Source organism: Formica exsecta, unplaced genomic scaffold (assembly GCF_003651465.1).
Source record: "Formica exsecta isolate Colony F162 unplaced genomic scaffold, ASM365146v1 scaffold451, whole genome shotgun sequence".
NCBI lineage: Eukaryota > Metazoa > Arthropoda > Insecta > Hymenoptera > Formicidae > Formica > Formica exsecta.
The window spans coordinates 198,000-216,803 of NW_021851748.1; the positions used below are offsets into that span (position 1 = coordinate 198,000).

At 35.6% G+C, this 18,804-nt stretch overlaps 2 protein-coding genes across 7 annotated transcripts in view; one reads left to right on the top strand and one right to left on the bottom strand.

Moving 5' to 3' along the window:
* LOC115240812 (tyrosine-protein kinase Src64B) overlaps positions 1 to 8,421 on the top strand; it is a 53,153-nt gene extending 44,732 nt beyond the window's left edge. For 2 of the 5 annotated variants that reach the window (XM_029816181.1, XM_029816180.1), the window contains exons 2-7: positions 3,378 to 3,604; positions 4,133 to 4,324; positions 4,999 to 5,209; positions 5,301 to 5,554; positions 5,740 to 6,450; positions 6,551 to 8,421. In XM_029816181.1, coding sequence (XP_029672041.1) covers positions 3,562 to 3,604; positions 4,133 to 4,324; positions 4,999 to 5,209; positions 5,301 to 5,554; positions 5,740 to 6,450; positions 6,551 to 6,765 — 1,626 coding nt within the window. In that variant the 5' untranslated portion in view covers positions 3,378 to 3,561 and the 3' untranslated portion in view covers positions 6,766 to 8,421. Of the gene's footprint in view, positions 1 to 3,377; positions 3,605 to 4,002; positions 4,023 to 4,132; positions 4,325 to 4,362; positions 4,394 to 4,998; positions 5,210 to 5,300; positions 5,555 to 5,739; positions 6,451 to 6,550 lie in introns of all 5 variants that reach the window. The other 3 variants (XM_029816183.1, XM_029816185.1, XM_029816184.1) reach the window with 3 other exon arrangements.
* A 3,503-nt stretch (positions 8,422 to 11,924) lies between these two features.
* Positions 11,925 to 18,427, bottom strand: LOC115240814 (oxidative stress-responsive serine-rich protein 1). Of its 2 annotated transcripts, XM_029816188.1 has the most exons (3): positions 17,954 to 18,427; positions 16,474 to 17,089; positions 11,925 to 12,402 (listed from the first exon to the last, which is right to left on the bottom strand). In XM_029816188.1, exons 1-3 carry the CDS (start codon positions 18,028 to 18,030, stop codon positions 12,370 to 12,372), a joined length of 726 nt encoding a protein of 241 aa, XP_029672048.1. In that variant the 5' UTR covers positions 18,031 to 18,427; the 3' UTR covers positions 11,925 to 12,369. The 2 variants fall into 2 exon arrangements, with proteins under 2 accessions (XP_029672048.1, XP_029672047.1); XM_029816187.1 differs by lacking the exon at positions 11,925 to 12,402 and having other exon boundaries at positions 15,996 to 17,089; positions 17,954 to 18,424.
* Positions 18,428 to 18,804: the final 377 nt, after the last annotated feature.

An 18,804-nucleotide genomic window follows, 5' to 3' on the forward strand; every position in this document is an offset into this window, starting at 1 on the left:
GGAAACAACAAAGTTGTTACTCCAGGATAAAGTAAAAGAGAGAAAGAGACTTTGCATTGGGCGACAATAACTAACTCTCTTGTTTTTACGATCTATTTTTATGGTTAGTATCTACACGCGGCGTCGTTGACCGGTAAATTCTCACGTCGTTTTAAAACGCTTTAGTCGTTATACTTTATCGTACGAGACAGGATGGAGTACTTTGTTGTACCGCGAAATCATAAACGGAAGTAAAAGTGAGAACGAGTGACGATGCTAGTGGCAGTGATTTATAGGGAGATTATTCTGCGTTCGCGATATTATTCAGCTCTACTGCATCTCATTTGGGAAAATGCGATAAGAACACAACTCTTTTTATTGTAAAATATGTTATTTTAGATAAAAATAGCCTTTCTTTAATTTCAGATAAAATAGTTATAGAATATATTTATTGAGAATATTCGCAATAATTTTTTAATTTATTAACAAATTTATAGAATTTCTTTTCAGAGAGAATAATTAAAAATATTTTATTATAAAAAGCAATTTTTATCTAAATGTAATATAATATATTTCAAATCACAAGCTTATATTTTTTGTAATATGTTATATTTATAATTCTAATATATATACATATATAAAGGATAGGATTTTTTAACTAATGTTTATTTTATATTACAAACAAAAAATTTAAATATTACGACATTTTAGATGGGCGGAAAATTTATTAGACTGAACTTGCTTCCAATAAGATAAGTAGTGAATCTAAGTAAAGTCTTTATGATAATTGTAGCTATTCAAGCTTGATTGTTACAATTTTCCGCTCTTTTATGAAACTTAAGAACTCCCTGTGAAAACTGACGATGGCTTGGATCAGGCTGTCTCGTCCTGATGCTAACGTTAATATGTCTTTGTCCACGGTAGAAGCGCATTGTTCGCCACGTAAAAGCTCTGCCGGATGGCGAGTGTATATCATATAGTATATGCGAACACACACCGTGGGATATCGATCGTTTCGCTACTCGTGTATTACCCCGTTGCACATATAAACATGGATAGGGGCTAGCGATGGTGTACATGGATTGTCCTATAGCGGTTTCTCGTAGTCGAGCTCTGCCAATCGAACGAGAGACAACGTGGTGGTCGTACGCCATCGCTTCCTCAGTGTTCGGCACTAGGGTAGGACCGACCCACATCCAAAATCGATCCCCGACAATTGTTTCTCATGTCCGTGAACGCGGAGATGGTCGGTGATGGACGCATTCGTCAAGCAGGGCCAATCATATTGCCTGTTGATAATCGAAATAATTTTCTCCCTCCAGGAAAATTTTATTGCACACGTTTTTTCATAATTTTCAAATCTTTAATGTTAAGTATTATCGTAAAATTAATTTCAAATAAAAAAAAAGTATGTTAAGAATGTATGTGTCATATGTCAAAATATTGACAAAAGCATGAAAATTTCGTAGACTGTTCTACTATTTCTTCTGAGTATCTGTGCAAAATCTGAGCACAATTCTCTTAACGGTTTGGAAATTATTTAAGATTAAAGTTAGTATTGATACTTATGGAAAATCGCGGATGGTAGCACTTATTGACAAATTTGACAAGAAAAAAAACATTGCCAGCAAAATAAAAATTTTCATATATATTAAGAAAACTCTAATACACATTTGTGCAAAAGATCCACTTATTCGTTTAAAAGTTATTTACTAAAAATTGTAGAAAAATATTATCTCTTTCTCTCTCTCTCTTTCTGCAAATCACTCGTTTTTCTTTGTTTCTTGCAGTTGATTTCAGGAGGTATTTACGATCAAAAGTTTTTATCATAATTTAGGAAAAAGATTAATTACAACTATTTTCTTTAATGAAAACGTTAAAAACCATATTATTTTGTGATACTTTAAATCTTTTTATAATCCGGATTTATTTATTTGATTTTTCAAACAGTATAAACGTAAGAAACGCTTTCTTTTAAATTTTGACAGTTTTTTGCTATTAAACATCCTTAAAGAATATTAAGATTCACTTAAAATTTGAACTAAGAATTTATCTTTATTTACAGCTATACAATACAATTAATAAAAAAATTCTCTTTTTTAATTTCAGAAAATAAATATGATTTTAACGAGATCAAATTTCGATCCTCTAGGCACGCAAAAATTCATATTTACAACTGATAATTATAATTTTAAACGCTGCTAAAAACTGTTCACATCTCGACATATTTTTGTGTAAAGGGAAAAATTTTATATTTATATTTTCCGACAATAACGTCGAGTGTTACAACACACATACGTCTATTATCGAACACCCTATATATCTACATATCTACACTCTCCTCGAAAATTCTATGGTTCGTTTCTCTTTGGCCTGGCTGTTTAATTAAAAACTCTGTGCATGTTGCCGGTGAGGATAAGCGAACGAAACCTCGTTCTGTTTAATGATACGGAAGATGATCCGAAGGTCACTTTGGTGATATAGCTTGGCATCGATGGTTCGTCGTTTTTTTTTTATTAGTTTCTCTTCTTTGTATGAATATTTTCTTTTGGTTGAGCAGCGGTAGATATTCTGTTAAGTAAAATTGGCCGCGAGCTTCCGTGGATATCGATCATTAGCGAAGATACTCTCTTGGGTATTTTTTACAAGAGTTCCTTTTGTTACTTTGTCGCTCTACAGTTCTGATAAACGTTGTCTCCACCCTTGAAGTGGTTTTAAATATAATTAAAATGTATATTGTCAGTCTGTGTTGAGGTCGATCATATTGCCTGTTGATAATTGAAATAATTTTCTCCTTCCATGTAAATTTCATTGCATCACATTTTTTCACAATTTTAAAAACCTTAACGTCAACTATTATCGTAAAACTAACTTGAAATAAAAAAAAAAAGAATGTTAAAGAGTATTAAGGTTTACTTACAATTTGAACTAAGAGTTTGTTATATTTTTATTTACAGCTATAAAGCACAATTAATCAAAGCCGATTAATCTTAGTACATATAATATATAAAAAATTATGTAAATTTTAAAATGTTTAGTACTTAAAGAAAAGAAGCTGTAGTTTTTCCGATCTTTTAATGCTTTTTTAATTGCTTTTTAGACATTTATTTTATAAAATTTTGATAATTGATTCGATTAGAGACTAATCAGGGAATAATAACGAGAAATAAATTATAATTGTGCAATAATGCTATCAATAACATTGTAATTAGTCATTGCGATGTCCTCTCGCGATGACTCCGCAATTACATCATCGACTTCATCGAAGCATAGTAACACTTCCTATTGTCAAATGACTGTAATTCATGAACCTTCATCGTGACATTGCATCCTGTGACTATTGTCGTGATAATAATCCTCGCACGAAATCACGACAGATCTTGTCTCTTATGTTGCAGGAGTGGCAGGTCTGATAATACGGCGATGGATGGACTGGCGAGAGGATTCTGAGAGTTCGTAGCGATACATCACGTCGCAGGCCATCCGGGCCGAGTTTCACCGGACGATGGAGGTTTGTCCTGCAAATGGATCCAGGATAGAAGGTGCGTAGGACCCGCGCAGAGATCAGGAACGAGATCCAGGATGGGGAAGTGTTGCAGTAAACGGCAAGAGCCTCAACCAATCGGTGAGTCCATTTTATCTTCTCATTGATAACACATATTATATATAAGAATAATTATTCCGTTATTTTACTATATTAATTAACAGCCAAACGTAATGGCATGAAAATAAATTAATTGCATTAAAATCACTACGATTAGGAAAAAAAATCCCCCCCCCCCCCCCCTCTCTATCTATATAATAATCGAACTTAATTTTTCTAAGAACTAAAAAAAATGTTTTAAAGTCATGGATAAAAATTATGCTAAAGGCTAGCGATGTAAGTAGTTTTTTTACGCTAAAAAAATGGTGTCAATTAAATTTAATAACTGCTAATTTCTATTTTCTTAATTTTATTCTAAATTTTCATACATTGATACTGTGATTTCCGGGACAAGTTCTCAAGGAAAATGTTTATTTTAGATCAGACGGTGCATAAACAGGTCGACTCAGTCGAGAGAGTTTGTTACTTAAGATTCATACAAACAAAAGATATATTTCTCATCGGATCGGTCACCCCTTTGACGAGAGACGGATTCTTCTCTCTGTTCAGGTTATAAGAAGGCAGAGACGGGACTCAGCTCAAAGCACAGCAATGGAGGTTCCTTGGACCGATACACCGCCGACCCAAATCAGAGAGGCGTGCAAGCTCGGGCGGATATCATCCGACCGAGGCCGACACCCTGTAAGCTACAGATATCGCATCAACAACCCCGTAAAACGAATCCGCCTGTTAAATCTGCATGTGTGTATTTTATGTTATTCTTTTTTGTTCTTATCTAGAATGGCCGTCTGGGCGAAGATAGAGAATTTGGTTTGTTGCAAATAATCTAATCTTACATTTTATTGCGAAATCGCTTAGCGTTGACAATCGTTGTGTTGTTTTGATCTGTTTTTTTAAATGTTTCTGCTGATAACTCGAACCGGTTAATTTTAATCAGATCATTCTTCGACGTATAAGAATGATCACTATATTTATTGACAACAATAAAAAAACGAAATATGACTTTAAATTTATTTTTTCATATTTATAACATCAAAGAGTGACAAAATTATATTATAATTAAACTTATTCAATAAAATTATACTATAATTTTGTTTTTTTACATCAAGTTAAATTTTATATAATGTTTTAAAATAATGTTTTTATATAAAAATTTTATATTAAAATATAAATTCAATGTGTGTGTATTTGTAGATATAAATCAAAACTATATACATATGTCTGTATATTACTGGATATGTCGACTCTTTGAATGAATAAAGTAATGAGAGTAGGTTTTTTATTTAAATCACTTTAGTATATAAGTTCTTCAAAGTTAAAATACTTTTAACCGATTCGAGTTGCTTGGTGTTTCTCCATTCGTTCGGAGAATAATTTGACGAGACGTACATGTTGGGCTTCTCTTCGCAATACAGCACACTCACAAAGAACCAACAAGATCGTGGTGGCCCTGTACAATTACACGGCGCGGGAAAGCACCGACGTTAGTTTTATGAAAGGTGACCGAATGGAGGTCCTCGATGATTCCGAACCAGACTGGTGGAGAGTATTGCACTTGACGACCCTACAGGAAGGCCTGATTCCTTGGAACTTTGTGGCTGTCGAGCGGTCGGTCGAGAGCGAAGAGTGAGTATTCGTTGTTTTTTATCCTTCCCTCTTCTTTGCATCGCATCTCTTATTGAGATATTATGTATCCAATGTATCGCTCTCTTTGCAGCTGGTTTTTCGAAAATGTGTCGCGCAAGGAGGCGGGCAAGCTGCTGCTGGTCGACGAGAATCCTCGCGGTACGTTCTTGGTGAGGCCGAGCGAGCACAATCCCCGGGGTTACAGTTTGTCGGTAAAGGACTGGGAGGAAGGAAGGGGCCATCACGTGAAACATTATAAGATTAAGCCGCTCGACAATGGCGGCTTCTTTATCGCCACCAATCAAACCTTCTCCAGCTTACCGGCTCTCGTTATGGCATACAGCAGTAAGTGCTTCTCGAATTTATAATGTCTTAATAAACGTTTCGGTATATTTGTGTTAATATAAATCAATACTTGTACTTGCTTTCTTCAATTAATGATTTCGGAAATAGAATTAAAGTCAAGTTAACTGTGAGAGAAGTCTCTATATTGAATGATATTCATCTTTGAGGGTATTTCTGTCATCTAGAAAACGCATTGGGTCTTTGTCACGTACTGTCGAAACCCTGTCCGAAACCACAGCCGGACATGTGGGATCTCGGACCCGAGTTACGAGACAAATGGGAGATCAACAGGAACGAGATACAGCTGATCTCGGAACTGGGTAACGGCAATTTTGGCAAGGTTTATTACGGCAAGTGGCGAAACAAGATCGAAGTGGCAGTGAAGACATTACGTCCGGGGACTATGTCGACCGAGGCGTTTTTGCAAGAGGCTGCCATAATGAAGCAGTTCCGACATAGGCACCTGGTCGCGTTGTACGCGGTCTGCTCAAAGGAGGAGCCCATCTACATCGTGCAGGAATACATGTGCAACGGTAGCTTATTGGATTTCCTTCGAAAAGGAGACGGCAAGTACATGCAGTTTGAGGATTTGATATACATCGCGGCTCAGGTGGCCTCCGGTATGGAGTATCTTGAGAGCAAGCAGCTCATACACAGGGATCTCGCGGCGAGAAACGTGCTGATCGGCGAGAAAAACAAGGCAAAGATTTGCGACTTTGGTCTCGCCAGGGTGATCGAGGACGACGAGTACTGTCCTAAACAAGGTAGTAGATTCCCCGTCAAGTGGACCGCGCCAGAAGCCATTGTCTACGGTAGGTTCAGCATCAAGAGCGATGTCTGGTCGTACGGAATCTTGCTGATGGAGCTTTTCACTTACGGACAAGTTCCTTATCCCGGTGAGTATCGTTGTTTTCTTCGCGCGCGACGATTATTATTCAGTGTATTTATATTTTAGGATTCTATATATTAATGTACGACGATAATTTTTTCTTTCAGGTATGCACGGCCGCGAAGTGATCGAGCAAGTGGACAAGGGCTACCGTATGCCGAAACCATTAAACCATCCGCTACCTGACAGCATCTATCGATTGATGCTACAGTGCTGGGATGCCAGTCCTGAGAAACGACCCACGTTCGAGTTCCTCAATCACTATTTCGAATCGTTTAATGTCACTAGCGAAATACCGTATCTCGAACCGCCGACGGACTGATATACAGCCCATCAATATATGCAAAACCATCTACCGCCGCACGGTCACTTTCATCCAGCCCACATCAATTGTGCCATGGAATTTTATGGTATTTACTGCTAAGTAAATTATTTAGCGCGTATCTCGTTGCCCTTACTAAAAACTTCGCGCATTGGCTGTATCGTTCTCGCAGAGAGAAAAGACTAGTGGGAGAACCTCCCTCGCAATACCACCCCGCATCGTTGTCGCGAGTGGCATTTTTTCGACTGCGAAATTTTTCTACCGACAGAATTTTTGCGACCAATCCTTACGAAAAACAGTGCCGCAAACTCACTAAACTATCACTGTCAAATGCTGCCGAAAATTCGATCCCCTTCTCTCCTTCCTCCCTTGTCCTTTACGTGTCCTTAGTGTTAACGTTAACACCGAAAACGTCAAATGGATTGTAAGTTGAGTATGCTACGGTATTTTTGTACCGTTTGCAGGAATGAATTGAAGAAATTAAAGATTCTAATCTTTACGACCAATCAGGCTTTAACCATAATACTTAGAAACGAAAAATGCAATCTTAAGATCGCGGGAGCACTGGCGAAACCTGCCCCCTTTTCTTCCTCTCGGAAACCTGCAATGACTTACTTAAACATGTTTTCATACTATTGACGATGAGCAACCACAATAAAGACACTAGCAATGCCGGTAAATTTAAACGGTATTAGAGAGTAACGTGATATATAAGTTTGCAGATGAAATTCGAAATTATAGATTATACAATATAATCGTATGTTAGTGTGTATGATTACGAGATATATATAGAGTGAAAAAGAGTGTATGCGCGCGCGCGTGTGTGTATGTATTTGCGCGTATTGTGAACGTGACTTTTCGTACGAGAGTACATTGTATTTACATTTTATTGATCTCGGATCATCCGATTCATCGCGGTTATATCCGAATTTTCCTAAAATCCAATTTTTGGATATATAGTCCTCGAGAAAAGTTTTGGTATTACATACACATACTGTTTATGATGAAACTCAATCATGAGTGCATAATTTTCAATCGAGGGCTGAATACGCTCTGACAGATGTAAAATTAGATATAAAGGATATCTATGAATTTTTCATGTAGTTTGTCCATCGAGAGGAACTCGAAAAAAAGAGTATTTTCAAATGGAATGGTTATTGCACACAGCTGCGCGGAGCTTTATTTTCGAAACGATATTAACGTTCGACGATTTATTCCTCCTAAGTGTTAAGAATCGTGTATACGAATTTATACGTACGCTTGCCTGTTATTGCTACGCAATAATTTCATTTTGATTGTAAAAAATACACGCGAATCAGCACGATACGTATCACTTTGACGAAAGTCTCGATGTTTTATTGCATGAAAACGACTTGTTCGCTTGAGAGTCTCTTCGACAGCGATTCCCGGTGACAAACACTTTCGAACATGCACAAAAAAATGTGTCTGCCAAAAATTAATTAGATCTACTAGCTTTTTACTGATTTTTTTGGCGCAATACATTGATGCATTTAATATCGTCGTTTCTAAACGTATAAGTTGTCTCAAGTATGCACGAATATATGTCTCCGAGCCTGATTCAAGCATTCTGCGAAAGCGCAGTAAATACCTCGCACAAATTGGCATTGTTATTTTTTTTCATTTCGACAGTCGCTGTGTGAAAAGTACCGTTGGTCTTGTTGAAGAGAGAGAAAACAAGAAGGTTATAGAAATTAGAGTACACGAAAGAGGCGAGAAAGTTACTAATATCCGGATAAATGCGAATGCGTATATGCGTTTGAGAAAAAATATCTCCGAGCTCTGCGTCGCGATGTAAATCGATGCGATGGGCTTTACGCAGCCCAAGGGAACGGAGTGAAATCGGAAATTCGGAAATGCATAAACTTAAGTCATCGATGTTATTCGTACAAAGTGTTTGAAGAATTGTAAATTTTCTACTAAAAAGAAAAAGAGATACAGAGATACATAACGGATTTAGAATAGGAATTCTTAGGTGATAGGCGTGTCAGTCTCGCCGGGATCGGCGATTTTGCTCTCTTTATGGTTGGGTGGAAAAAAATATCCTCCCGAACCGCATTCGATTTCCCAGAATTCAATGTCGTCTCCGCGAGGCATGTCACATGAGATGGGATCGATTGTTCCAAAATCGGTTCAAACCAACTCTGATTTTAATGCCATTTTGTGTAATTACCTCGATATCAGTGCGATTAAAGTTTTATAAAAAACGAAGTTGAGAAATACAAAATACGTAAAATAGATTATTAATAGCATCACAGAAAGATATTAAAGGCGGTTTTATTATATTTGTATTGGATATATACTAAAAATCGTCGCGTCGAAGAATTACTATAAGTGGATGGATAATACTTTAATATTATAAGTACTGCCATTATTACTTCTCGATCTATAAGATCAAGTTTGTAATCTGTAATATAAAAAGGGATGGCGGATTGCTAACTGAAATTACTCAATTCACATTATTGATGCAATCATCTGGATGGATCTACATCATTGTTAGTGTTGGTAATAGTGACTGTTTATCTTTTTTTCTCTATTTAAATCATGTCTCAACTTACGATATGAAGAGAAACATTTAGTTGCTGAATTAAATAAGATGATTCAAGACTTGTCTATGTAAAGAGAACATATAATTTTGAGATTTTGTTTTCCTCTAAAATATTTTTGTGTCAAGTTTTTTGGCTCAATATAAGAGATGGTAATCAAACTTTTTTTCCTCCATTCTCTATTCTTATATCATAGTTAAAATCGATTTAAAGAGAAAATGATTAGAGCCAGAGTTGGTTAACCGAGGTGCGATCGATACCGAATGTATACATTTTACTATGTCACGATAAACACGATGAGCCATAGATTACGATACGATAGATACTAGTGATTAAAGCGGAAGCAAAATGCGAGTGTGTTGCGCGCATGCGAGCGTAGGAAATTGTTACATCCACGTGTCAGCGCGGTCCTCTTTTCACGTGCCTCTTACTGTGGCTAAATAAGAGAATATCGTGAGCAATAACGCGATGCACGACAAACTCATACATCCGTCGATTATTGCGCTACAAATTAAAACATCGTTGCAATACGAATCTTACGTCTTTATTTTTTGTTAAAAGAAACTTTAACAGAAAAAGAGAATGATTTACTAGATATTATAAAATAAAATAAGAGAATGTGTTTGAGATGAAATAGCGTTTAATATATAATTTAATATATTTAATAGAGCGGTCTTTACTTTCGGTCTTCTCTCTCTTACTTTGTAAAGATCCCGGCATCCATAAATGGAATCCTGATGGCGATATTTACACAGTACGGTGCGCAACGTGTTTTCAATGAAATTATAATGATGTCGTATGGAAGAGTGCACGTGAAAAGGCTTTCGCGTTTACGTAGCGTTAGAGAGTAGGTGTATTACGTCCAGTACATTTTTTCTATGAGCGTTTTATACCGATAAACTTGTTTTCTCATGATGAACGATCACTTGGAAATTTCGCTGATAATAATAATGATGATGATCGCTGCTATAGGTCGTAGATTAGAAATGCATAGGGTTTGAACACTGACGTGTTAGATCAACTAGAACAATCTAGACAACAGAAACGTCTTACAAACATCGTAAAGGCGCCTAAAGATATTTGCAAGATAAAAATTCTTATAAGTGTATATATGATATGATTAAAAATTTAAGCATCTGTTAGAAATTTTTTTATGGCGTTTAAAAGATGAAAGGGGAGGGTGGAGATTTCTGAAAAATTCAAACGTCTTTTTAGACATCTCTGAAAGACATTTGAAAAATAAGAACGCATTTTTAGACGTATTTCAGATGTTTCTCAGACTTTTCTGTTATTTGAAGAAAGTGACGAGTTGTCAAACGACCCGAAGCGTTCGCGTTATATATTCGCGTAGACTGTTTTCATTCGGATCACATTTGGACCATGTATTTACAAATTATTATGGTAAAGGCGTCGTGGCCTTTTTCCACTGGATCTAGAGACTGATATTGTTTAAATTAAGCCCACGCGCGTTGCTCTCGAACAGGGATATCGGGAACTGTACGTCCGACTGTTCGCGACATCTCTTTTACTGTGTGTGTGCGAGCTCTTTCTTTTTTTCAAATTATTCAATACAATAACTTTATCGTTCGCACAATTGTACATAATAATGTTTCGATCGATTGAACATTGTAACAAATGTTATATTTATTAATACGCGATAAAAAAAAAAGGCATACATTTTTTAAATAAGCAGTATTTTAAAATTTTTGGTATAATTAATTATTTATATAATTCTCTCTTGTGCAATATTGATAATGACATAAATCATACGTTTTAGAACTTATCCGGGAAACACTTCGGACGTATCGTTCCCACATATGCTTTTATTTGCAAATGACTTTTATTAAATTATACGGCGACCTAACAAAGCGAGATCGGCGATTTACGCATATTGTACTTAATGAAAATTACGTTCTTAATTAATCGTGGATTTCGCGCGATTCCTCGGAGAGAAAGACTCTATCGTCGTGGCTCCGCTCAAATAAAATTTTCGGTAAATCTGTGATATAAGGACAAATCTTTCTCTCTCTCTCACTCACTTTAATATAAAGATCGACATTATTGTCTCGCGGTAGCCACGAAAGCATTACATCACTAAAAAGGATTGCCATCATCCACGATATAATCGTTTATAGAACGGAACTGTGTCACGTGATGCGCACATCAAATAGCGAACAATATTTTCTTGTACGCCCGGCTCTCTTTCGTTCGCATTTTTTTCACATCGTGTACCATCGCGCGTCGACGTGCATTTTCATTCGTATTGTATCTAAAGCGAAAACGATCAATACACTGTTGTCATTGTTTATATACCAAAGCTTATTAAGTAACTTAATTACTTTATATTATTATTATATTATTATTAATTGTCGTAAGCCTATGCAGATAAATATATTATGTATCATATTAATATCGCACCTTTATTAACGTGTGTTTTATAGAAAGTTTTACGTTTTATTTTTATTTGCGTAGGATAAAAATTTTATTTGTCAATCAAATAGCTAATGCGAGACGAAGTATATGCAAAGATACAGAAATATACATATAAAAACATCTATTGCTTGTGTGGGTGCTCGATAAATACTACGATAGCAATTTTCAGTTTATGTAATTTATTCTAAAACCAATTACTCTTCTCTCTCATAATACAAAAGTTTTTTTTTAAAATACAGATAATATAATATTCCATATTCCCTTTTATATACTAAAGAAAAAAATAGTGCGCAAATAATGAAAGAAAGATAAAGAAATACGAAAAAAAGTATATCGATATCTCGCTATATTGTAAAATGTACATGATATATATTAATAATTTCGAGATACTATACACAAATTGAAACAAAAGTAAAAATATCCTTCTCCTCTCTTCTTCTTTTGCCAATGTTATAAGTATATTAAAAAAATAATTTAGTGAATTAAATTAGACATAAACAAACAGAGAGATATGATATAGAGAATGAAATATACACAGCCTGAGAAAACTGTGCATGGAAAGAAAGTTTATATCTGTGATACATGCATAATTCAAGATACTTTACAGTTAAGTGTACATCATCTCCGCCATATGCGACATCTTCTTTGGAATATGGACGAATTCTTCGAAGTAACCGGCTAGTTCACCGATCGTGACGTCGCTCGACGAGGGCGGTGATATACGCGCTCTTTTGCAAAGTACCGTTGGTCTTGTTGAAGAGAGAGAAAACAAGAAGGTTATAGAAATTAGAGTACACGAAAGAGGCGAGAAAGTTACTAATATCCGGATAAATGCGAATGCGTATATGCGTTTGAGAAAAAATATCTCCGAGCTCTGCGTCGCGATGTAAATCGATGCGATGGGCTTTACGCAGCCCAAGGGAACGGAGTGAAATCGGAAATGCAATCTCGGATAAACTTAAGTCATCGATGTTATTCGTACAAAGTGTTTGAAGAATTGTAAATTTTCTACTAAAAAGAAAAAGAGATACATACACAAACGACGGATTTAGAATAGGAATTCTTAGGTGATAGGCGTGTCAGTCTCGCCGGGATCGGCGATTTTGCTCTCTTTATGGTTGGGTGGAAAAAAATATCCTCCCGAACCGCATTCGATTTCCCAGAATTCAATGTCGTCTCCGCGAGGCATGTCACATGAGATGGGATCGATTGTTCCAAAATCGGTTCAAACCAACTCTGATTTTAATGCCATTTTGTGTAATTACCTCGATATCAGTGCGATTAAAGTTTTATAAAAAACGAAGTTGAGAAATACAAAATACGTAAAATAGATTATTAATAGCATCACAGAAAGATATTAAAGGCGGTTTTATTATATTTGTATTGGATATATACTAAAAATCGTCGCGTCGAAGAATTACTATAAGTGGATGGATAATACTTTAATATTATAAGTACTGCCATTATTACTTCTCGATCTATAAGATCAAGTTTGTAATCTGTAATATAAAAAGGGATGGCGGATTGCTAACTAAAATCACTCAATTCACATTATTGATGCAATCATCTGGATGGATCTACATCATTGTTAGTGTTGGTAATAGTGACTGTTTATCTTTTTTTCTCTATTTAAATCATGTCTCAACTTACGATATGAAGAGAAACATTTAGTTGCTGAATTAAATAAGATGATTCAAGACTTGTCTATGTAAAGAGAACATATAATTTTGAGATTTTGTTTTCCTCTAAAATATTTTTGTGTCAAGTTTTTTGGCTCAATATAAGAGATGGTAATCAAACTTTTTTTCCTCCATTCTCTATTCTTATATCATAGTTAAAATCGATTTAAAGAGAAAATGATTAGAGCCAGAGTTGGTTAACCGAGGTGCGATCGATACCGAATGTATACATTTTACTATGTCACGATAAACACGATGAGCCATAGATTACGATACGATAGATACTAGTGATTAAAGCGGAAGCAAAATGCGAGTGTGTTGCGCGCATGCGAGCGTAGGAAATTGTTACATCCACGTGTCAGCGCGGTCCTCTTTTCACGTGCCTCTTACTGAGTCTAAATAAGAGAATATCGTGAGCAATAACGCGATGCACGACAAACTCATACATCCGTCGATTATTGCGCTACAAATTAAAACATCGTTGCAATACGAATCTTACGTCTTTATTTTTTGTTAAAAGAAACTTTAACAGAAAAAGAGAATGATTTACTAGATATTATAAAATAAAATAAGAGAATGTGTTTGAGATGAAATAGCGTTTAATATATAATTTAATATATTTAATAGAGCGGTCTTTACTTTCGGTCTTCTCTCTCTTACTTTGTAAAGATCCCGGCATCCATAAATGGAATCCTGATGGCGATATTTACACAGTACGGTGCGCAACGCGTTTTCAATGAAATTATAATGATGTCGTATGGAAGAGTGCACGTGAAAAGGCTTTCGCGTTTACGTAGCGTTAGAGAGTAGGTGTATTACGTCCAGTACATTTTTTCTATGAGCGTTTTATACCGATAAACTTGTTTTCTCATGATGAACGATCACTTGGAAATTTCGCTGATAATAATAATGATGATGATCGCTGCTATAGGTCGTAGATTAGAAATGCATAGGGTTTGAACACTGACGTGTTAGATCAACTAGAACAATCTAGACAACAGAAACGTCTTACAAACATCGTAAAGGCGCCTAAAGATATTTGCAAGATAAAAATTCTTATAAGTGTATATATGATATGATTAAAAATTTAAGCATCTGTTAGAAATTTTTTTATGGCGTTTAAAAGATGAAAGGGGAGGGTGGAGATTTCTGAAAAATTCAAACGTCTTTTTAGACATCTCTGAAAGACATTTGAAAAATAAGAACGCATTTTTAGACGTATTTCAGATGTTTCTCAGACTTTTCTGTTATTTGAAGAAAGTGACGAGTTGTCAAACGACCCGAAGCGTTCGCGTTATATATTCGCGTAGACTGTTTTCATTCGGATCACATTTGGACCATGTATTTACAAATTATTATGGTAAAGGCGTCGTGGCCTTTTTCCACTGGATCTAGAGACTGATATTGTTTAAATTAAGCCCACGCGCGTTGCTCTCGAACAGGGATATCGGGAACTGTACGTCCGACTGTTCGCGACATCTCTTTTACTGTGTGTGTGCGAGCTCTTTCTTTTTTTCAAATTATTCAATACAATAACTTTATCGTTCGCACAATTGTACATAATAATGTTTCGATCGATTGAACATTGTAACAAATGTTATATTTATTAATACGCGATAAAAAAAAAAGGCATACATTTTTTAAATAAGCAGTATTTTAAAATTTTTGGTATAATTAATTATTTATATAATTCTCTCTTGTGCAATATTGATAATGACATAAATCATACGTTTTAGAACTTATCCGGGAAACACTTCGGACGTATCGTTCCCACATATGCTTTTATTTGCAAATGACTTTTATTAAATTATACGGCGACCTAACAAAGCGAGATCGGCGATTTACGCATATTGTACTTAATGAAAATTACGTTCTTAATTAATCGTGGATTTCGCGCGATTCCTCGGAGAGAAAGACTCTATCGTCGTGGCTCCGCTCAAATAAAATTTTCGGTAAATCTGTGATATAAGGACAAATCTTTCTCTCTCTCTCACTCACTTTAATATAAAGATCGACATTATTGTCTCGCGGTAGCCACGAAAGCATTACATCACTAAAAAGGATTGCCATCATCCACGATATAATCGTTTATAGAACGGAACTGTGTCACGTGATGCGCACATCAAATAGCGAACAATATTTTCTTGTACGCCCGGCTCTCTTTCGTTCGCATTTTTTTCACATCGTGTACCATCGCGCGTCGACGTGCATTTTCATTCGTATTGTATCTAAAGCGAAAACGATCAATACACTGTTGTCATTGTTTATATACCAAAGCTTATTAAGTAACTTAATTACTTTATATTATTATTATATTATTATTAATTGTCGTAAGCCTATGCAGATAAATATATTATGTATCATATTAATATCGCACCTTTATTAACGTGTGTTTTATAGAAAGTTTTACGTTTTATTTTTATTTGCGTAGGATAAAAATTTTATTTGTCAATCAAATAGCTAATGCGAGACGAAGTATATGCAAAGATACAGAAATATACATATAAAAACATCTATTGCTTGTGTGGGTGCTCGATAAATACTACGATAGCAATTTTCAGTTTATGTAATTTATTCTAAAACCAATTACTCTTCTCTCTCATAATACAAAAGTTTTTTTTTAAAATACAGATAATATAATATTCCATATTCCCTTTTATATACTAAAGAAAAAAATAGTGCGCAAATAATGAAAGAAAGATAAAGAAATACGAAAAAAAGTATATCGATATCTCGCTATATTGTAAAATGTACATGATATATATTAATAATTTCGAGATACTATACACAAATTGAAACAAAAGTAAAAATATCCTTCTCCTCTCTTCTTCTTTTGCCAATGTTATAAGTATATTAAAAAAATAATTTAGTGAATTAAATTAGACATAAACAAACAGAGAGATATGATATAGAGAATGAAATATACACAGCCTGAGAAAACTGTGCATGGAAAGAAAGTTTATATCTGTGATACATGCATAATTCAAGATACTTTACAGTTAAGTGTACATCATCTCCGCCATATGCGACATCTTCTTTGGAATATGGACGAATTCTTCGAAGTAACCGGCTAGTTCACCGATCGTGACGTCGCTCGACGAGGGCGGTGATATACGTGCCTGCACCGAACAAGTATTCGGCGAACTCGACAATTGTTGGGTAGACGAGCTACTCGCATCCGACTGTCCGGTTGCCGTTCGTTGTTCTCCACCGCCTGGACCAGGACCCCTCTTTAGATTCGGCATCGTGTTACTGCGAGCACGCTGAAAACTGCCGGGCTCGCACTCGTCATCCTGAATATTAGTGTCGTCCTTGGCCAGTCTACAATCTTTACTGATTTTCAGCGCCTTGAAGTCCTTCATGACTGATTTATCGATTATTTTGGAATTTTTAGTGGGAATACTGAGTTTACATGTGTCCTTGAACAGCGTATCTACCGAAATATCGTGAGGATCGCTTAACTTTAGAATAGCCTCCTTAAGGACAATGCTCCTCTTGCTTTTCTCAACCGCTCTGCCCTTTGGATTGACTGAGAACATAGTAGGCCTGTTGGGCATTGATCTCCTTCGAAATAAGTAACTGCTATCAGAAGTCTCGCCAAATATCTTGAATAGATTTATCACCTTTGATTTGTCTGTCGCTGCAATGCTGAAAGAATGAGAAATTACTTTGCAAAAAGATATATCATGAAAGAGCAGATAATAATCTGCTAAAATGTCTTATGATCTTTTTTCTGGAAATAACTTTTTTTAAATACATTTCTAATATACGAGATAACAAGATATACAGCGATGAAAAATAAAAAAGTGTGGTAAAGTATTTTACAATATTACAAGAAATATTTAGCCCTTTGTTTCATTGAAAAATATTGAAAATATACAAATTCCTATATATATATATATTTAATTGTTAAATATCATTTATATAAACATTATTATATTTTTAAAAGTCTTTCAAATAATCCATACTTCATAATTCAGTAATATTATATTCTCTTTCACTCACTTGATTTTTCTTTCCTAAGACTATTATCGACGCTATTTAGTTATTTCCAGCATCGCGGATCTCGATGTCTACAAATCTAAAAATAGAGCGTCTAAAATATTTTTCTCTATAAAATCGAGCCGCATTTTACTCGACCAATAACATTGTGCACAAATCTGAGAATCCGATACGCAAACAATGATTTTCGGCGAACAAAACACGTCTGAGTGTACGATTGCAAATATATCATGACGTTATTGCCAGACCTTGACCGCGATTGCGAAGAGTACACAGTTGCAAGGCATTTCGATAGCTCGATTGGTCAATAGAGGAGAAACGTTGATTGACAAAGAAGCCAAACTTTACATGCTAGTGATACAAAAAGATTTTAAACGCAACATCGCTTGAAAAACGTCATGTTTCGACGATCACGAATGTAAACGTAGAGGAGAGGCCAGGATCTTAATGGAAAATTCTCGTCGTTTTTCAACGTTATTTCTTTTCATTGACACGAAACGAGACGCTTACTGCGGGCAACTCGTCGAGCGACGATCAATCTCGAGCCTCTGCAGACGCGCCGGCAGCACGTCGTCCTCGTCGCCCATACTCGGTCACTTGGCTGCGAGCTATTTTCAGCGAGAGCGTAGCATCACGGATTTGAGGCGCGTATTTCGGAAAAAGGTCCGGAACAAACACAACAAACTGCGACGACGGATCTCAGATATAGGTTAGAATGTAGACAGCAGGAACGACGATGACGACATAGGATGGAACCGATGCACGATGACGATGGCGTAGCGGAGCGATTATTACGCGCCCTTGTCACGATTTCTCGCCTCCTCCTTCTTGTCGCTTTGACAATTCGCGTTCGCTACTTGGCGCGAACGGCGTCGAATCCGAGTTTCACAGACGCGCGAACTCGCGATCAATTAATCGCACGACGATGGCGTACGTAAATAAACATCGCTATTGCGCGGCATCGGAGACCAGCAACTCCCGAAGACACCGGAAGAGGATGTCATCTTAGATGGCGTCGCGCGAGTTCGCGTCTTCCCATTGGTTGAAATTTGCCGCGAAATTTTGACATACGTGTATTTATTAGAACATATGTATGGGCAATTTTTTTTTTTTCCTTTATTATATATTCTATTTCCTTTATTATATATCCTTAATTACATATGATGTTTTTTTTTTATTTCTTCAAATTTTATTTTCTCTGAAAAATATAATGCAAATATTGCTCTTTTAATCATTTTTAAATTATTCTTATTATTAGGGATAGAGATTATACAGGAAAATAAAAATGGAAATATTTTATATATATATATATCTTTTATATATATATATGTATATATATATATATATATATATACATATAT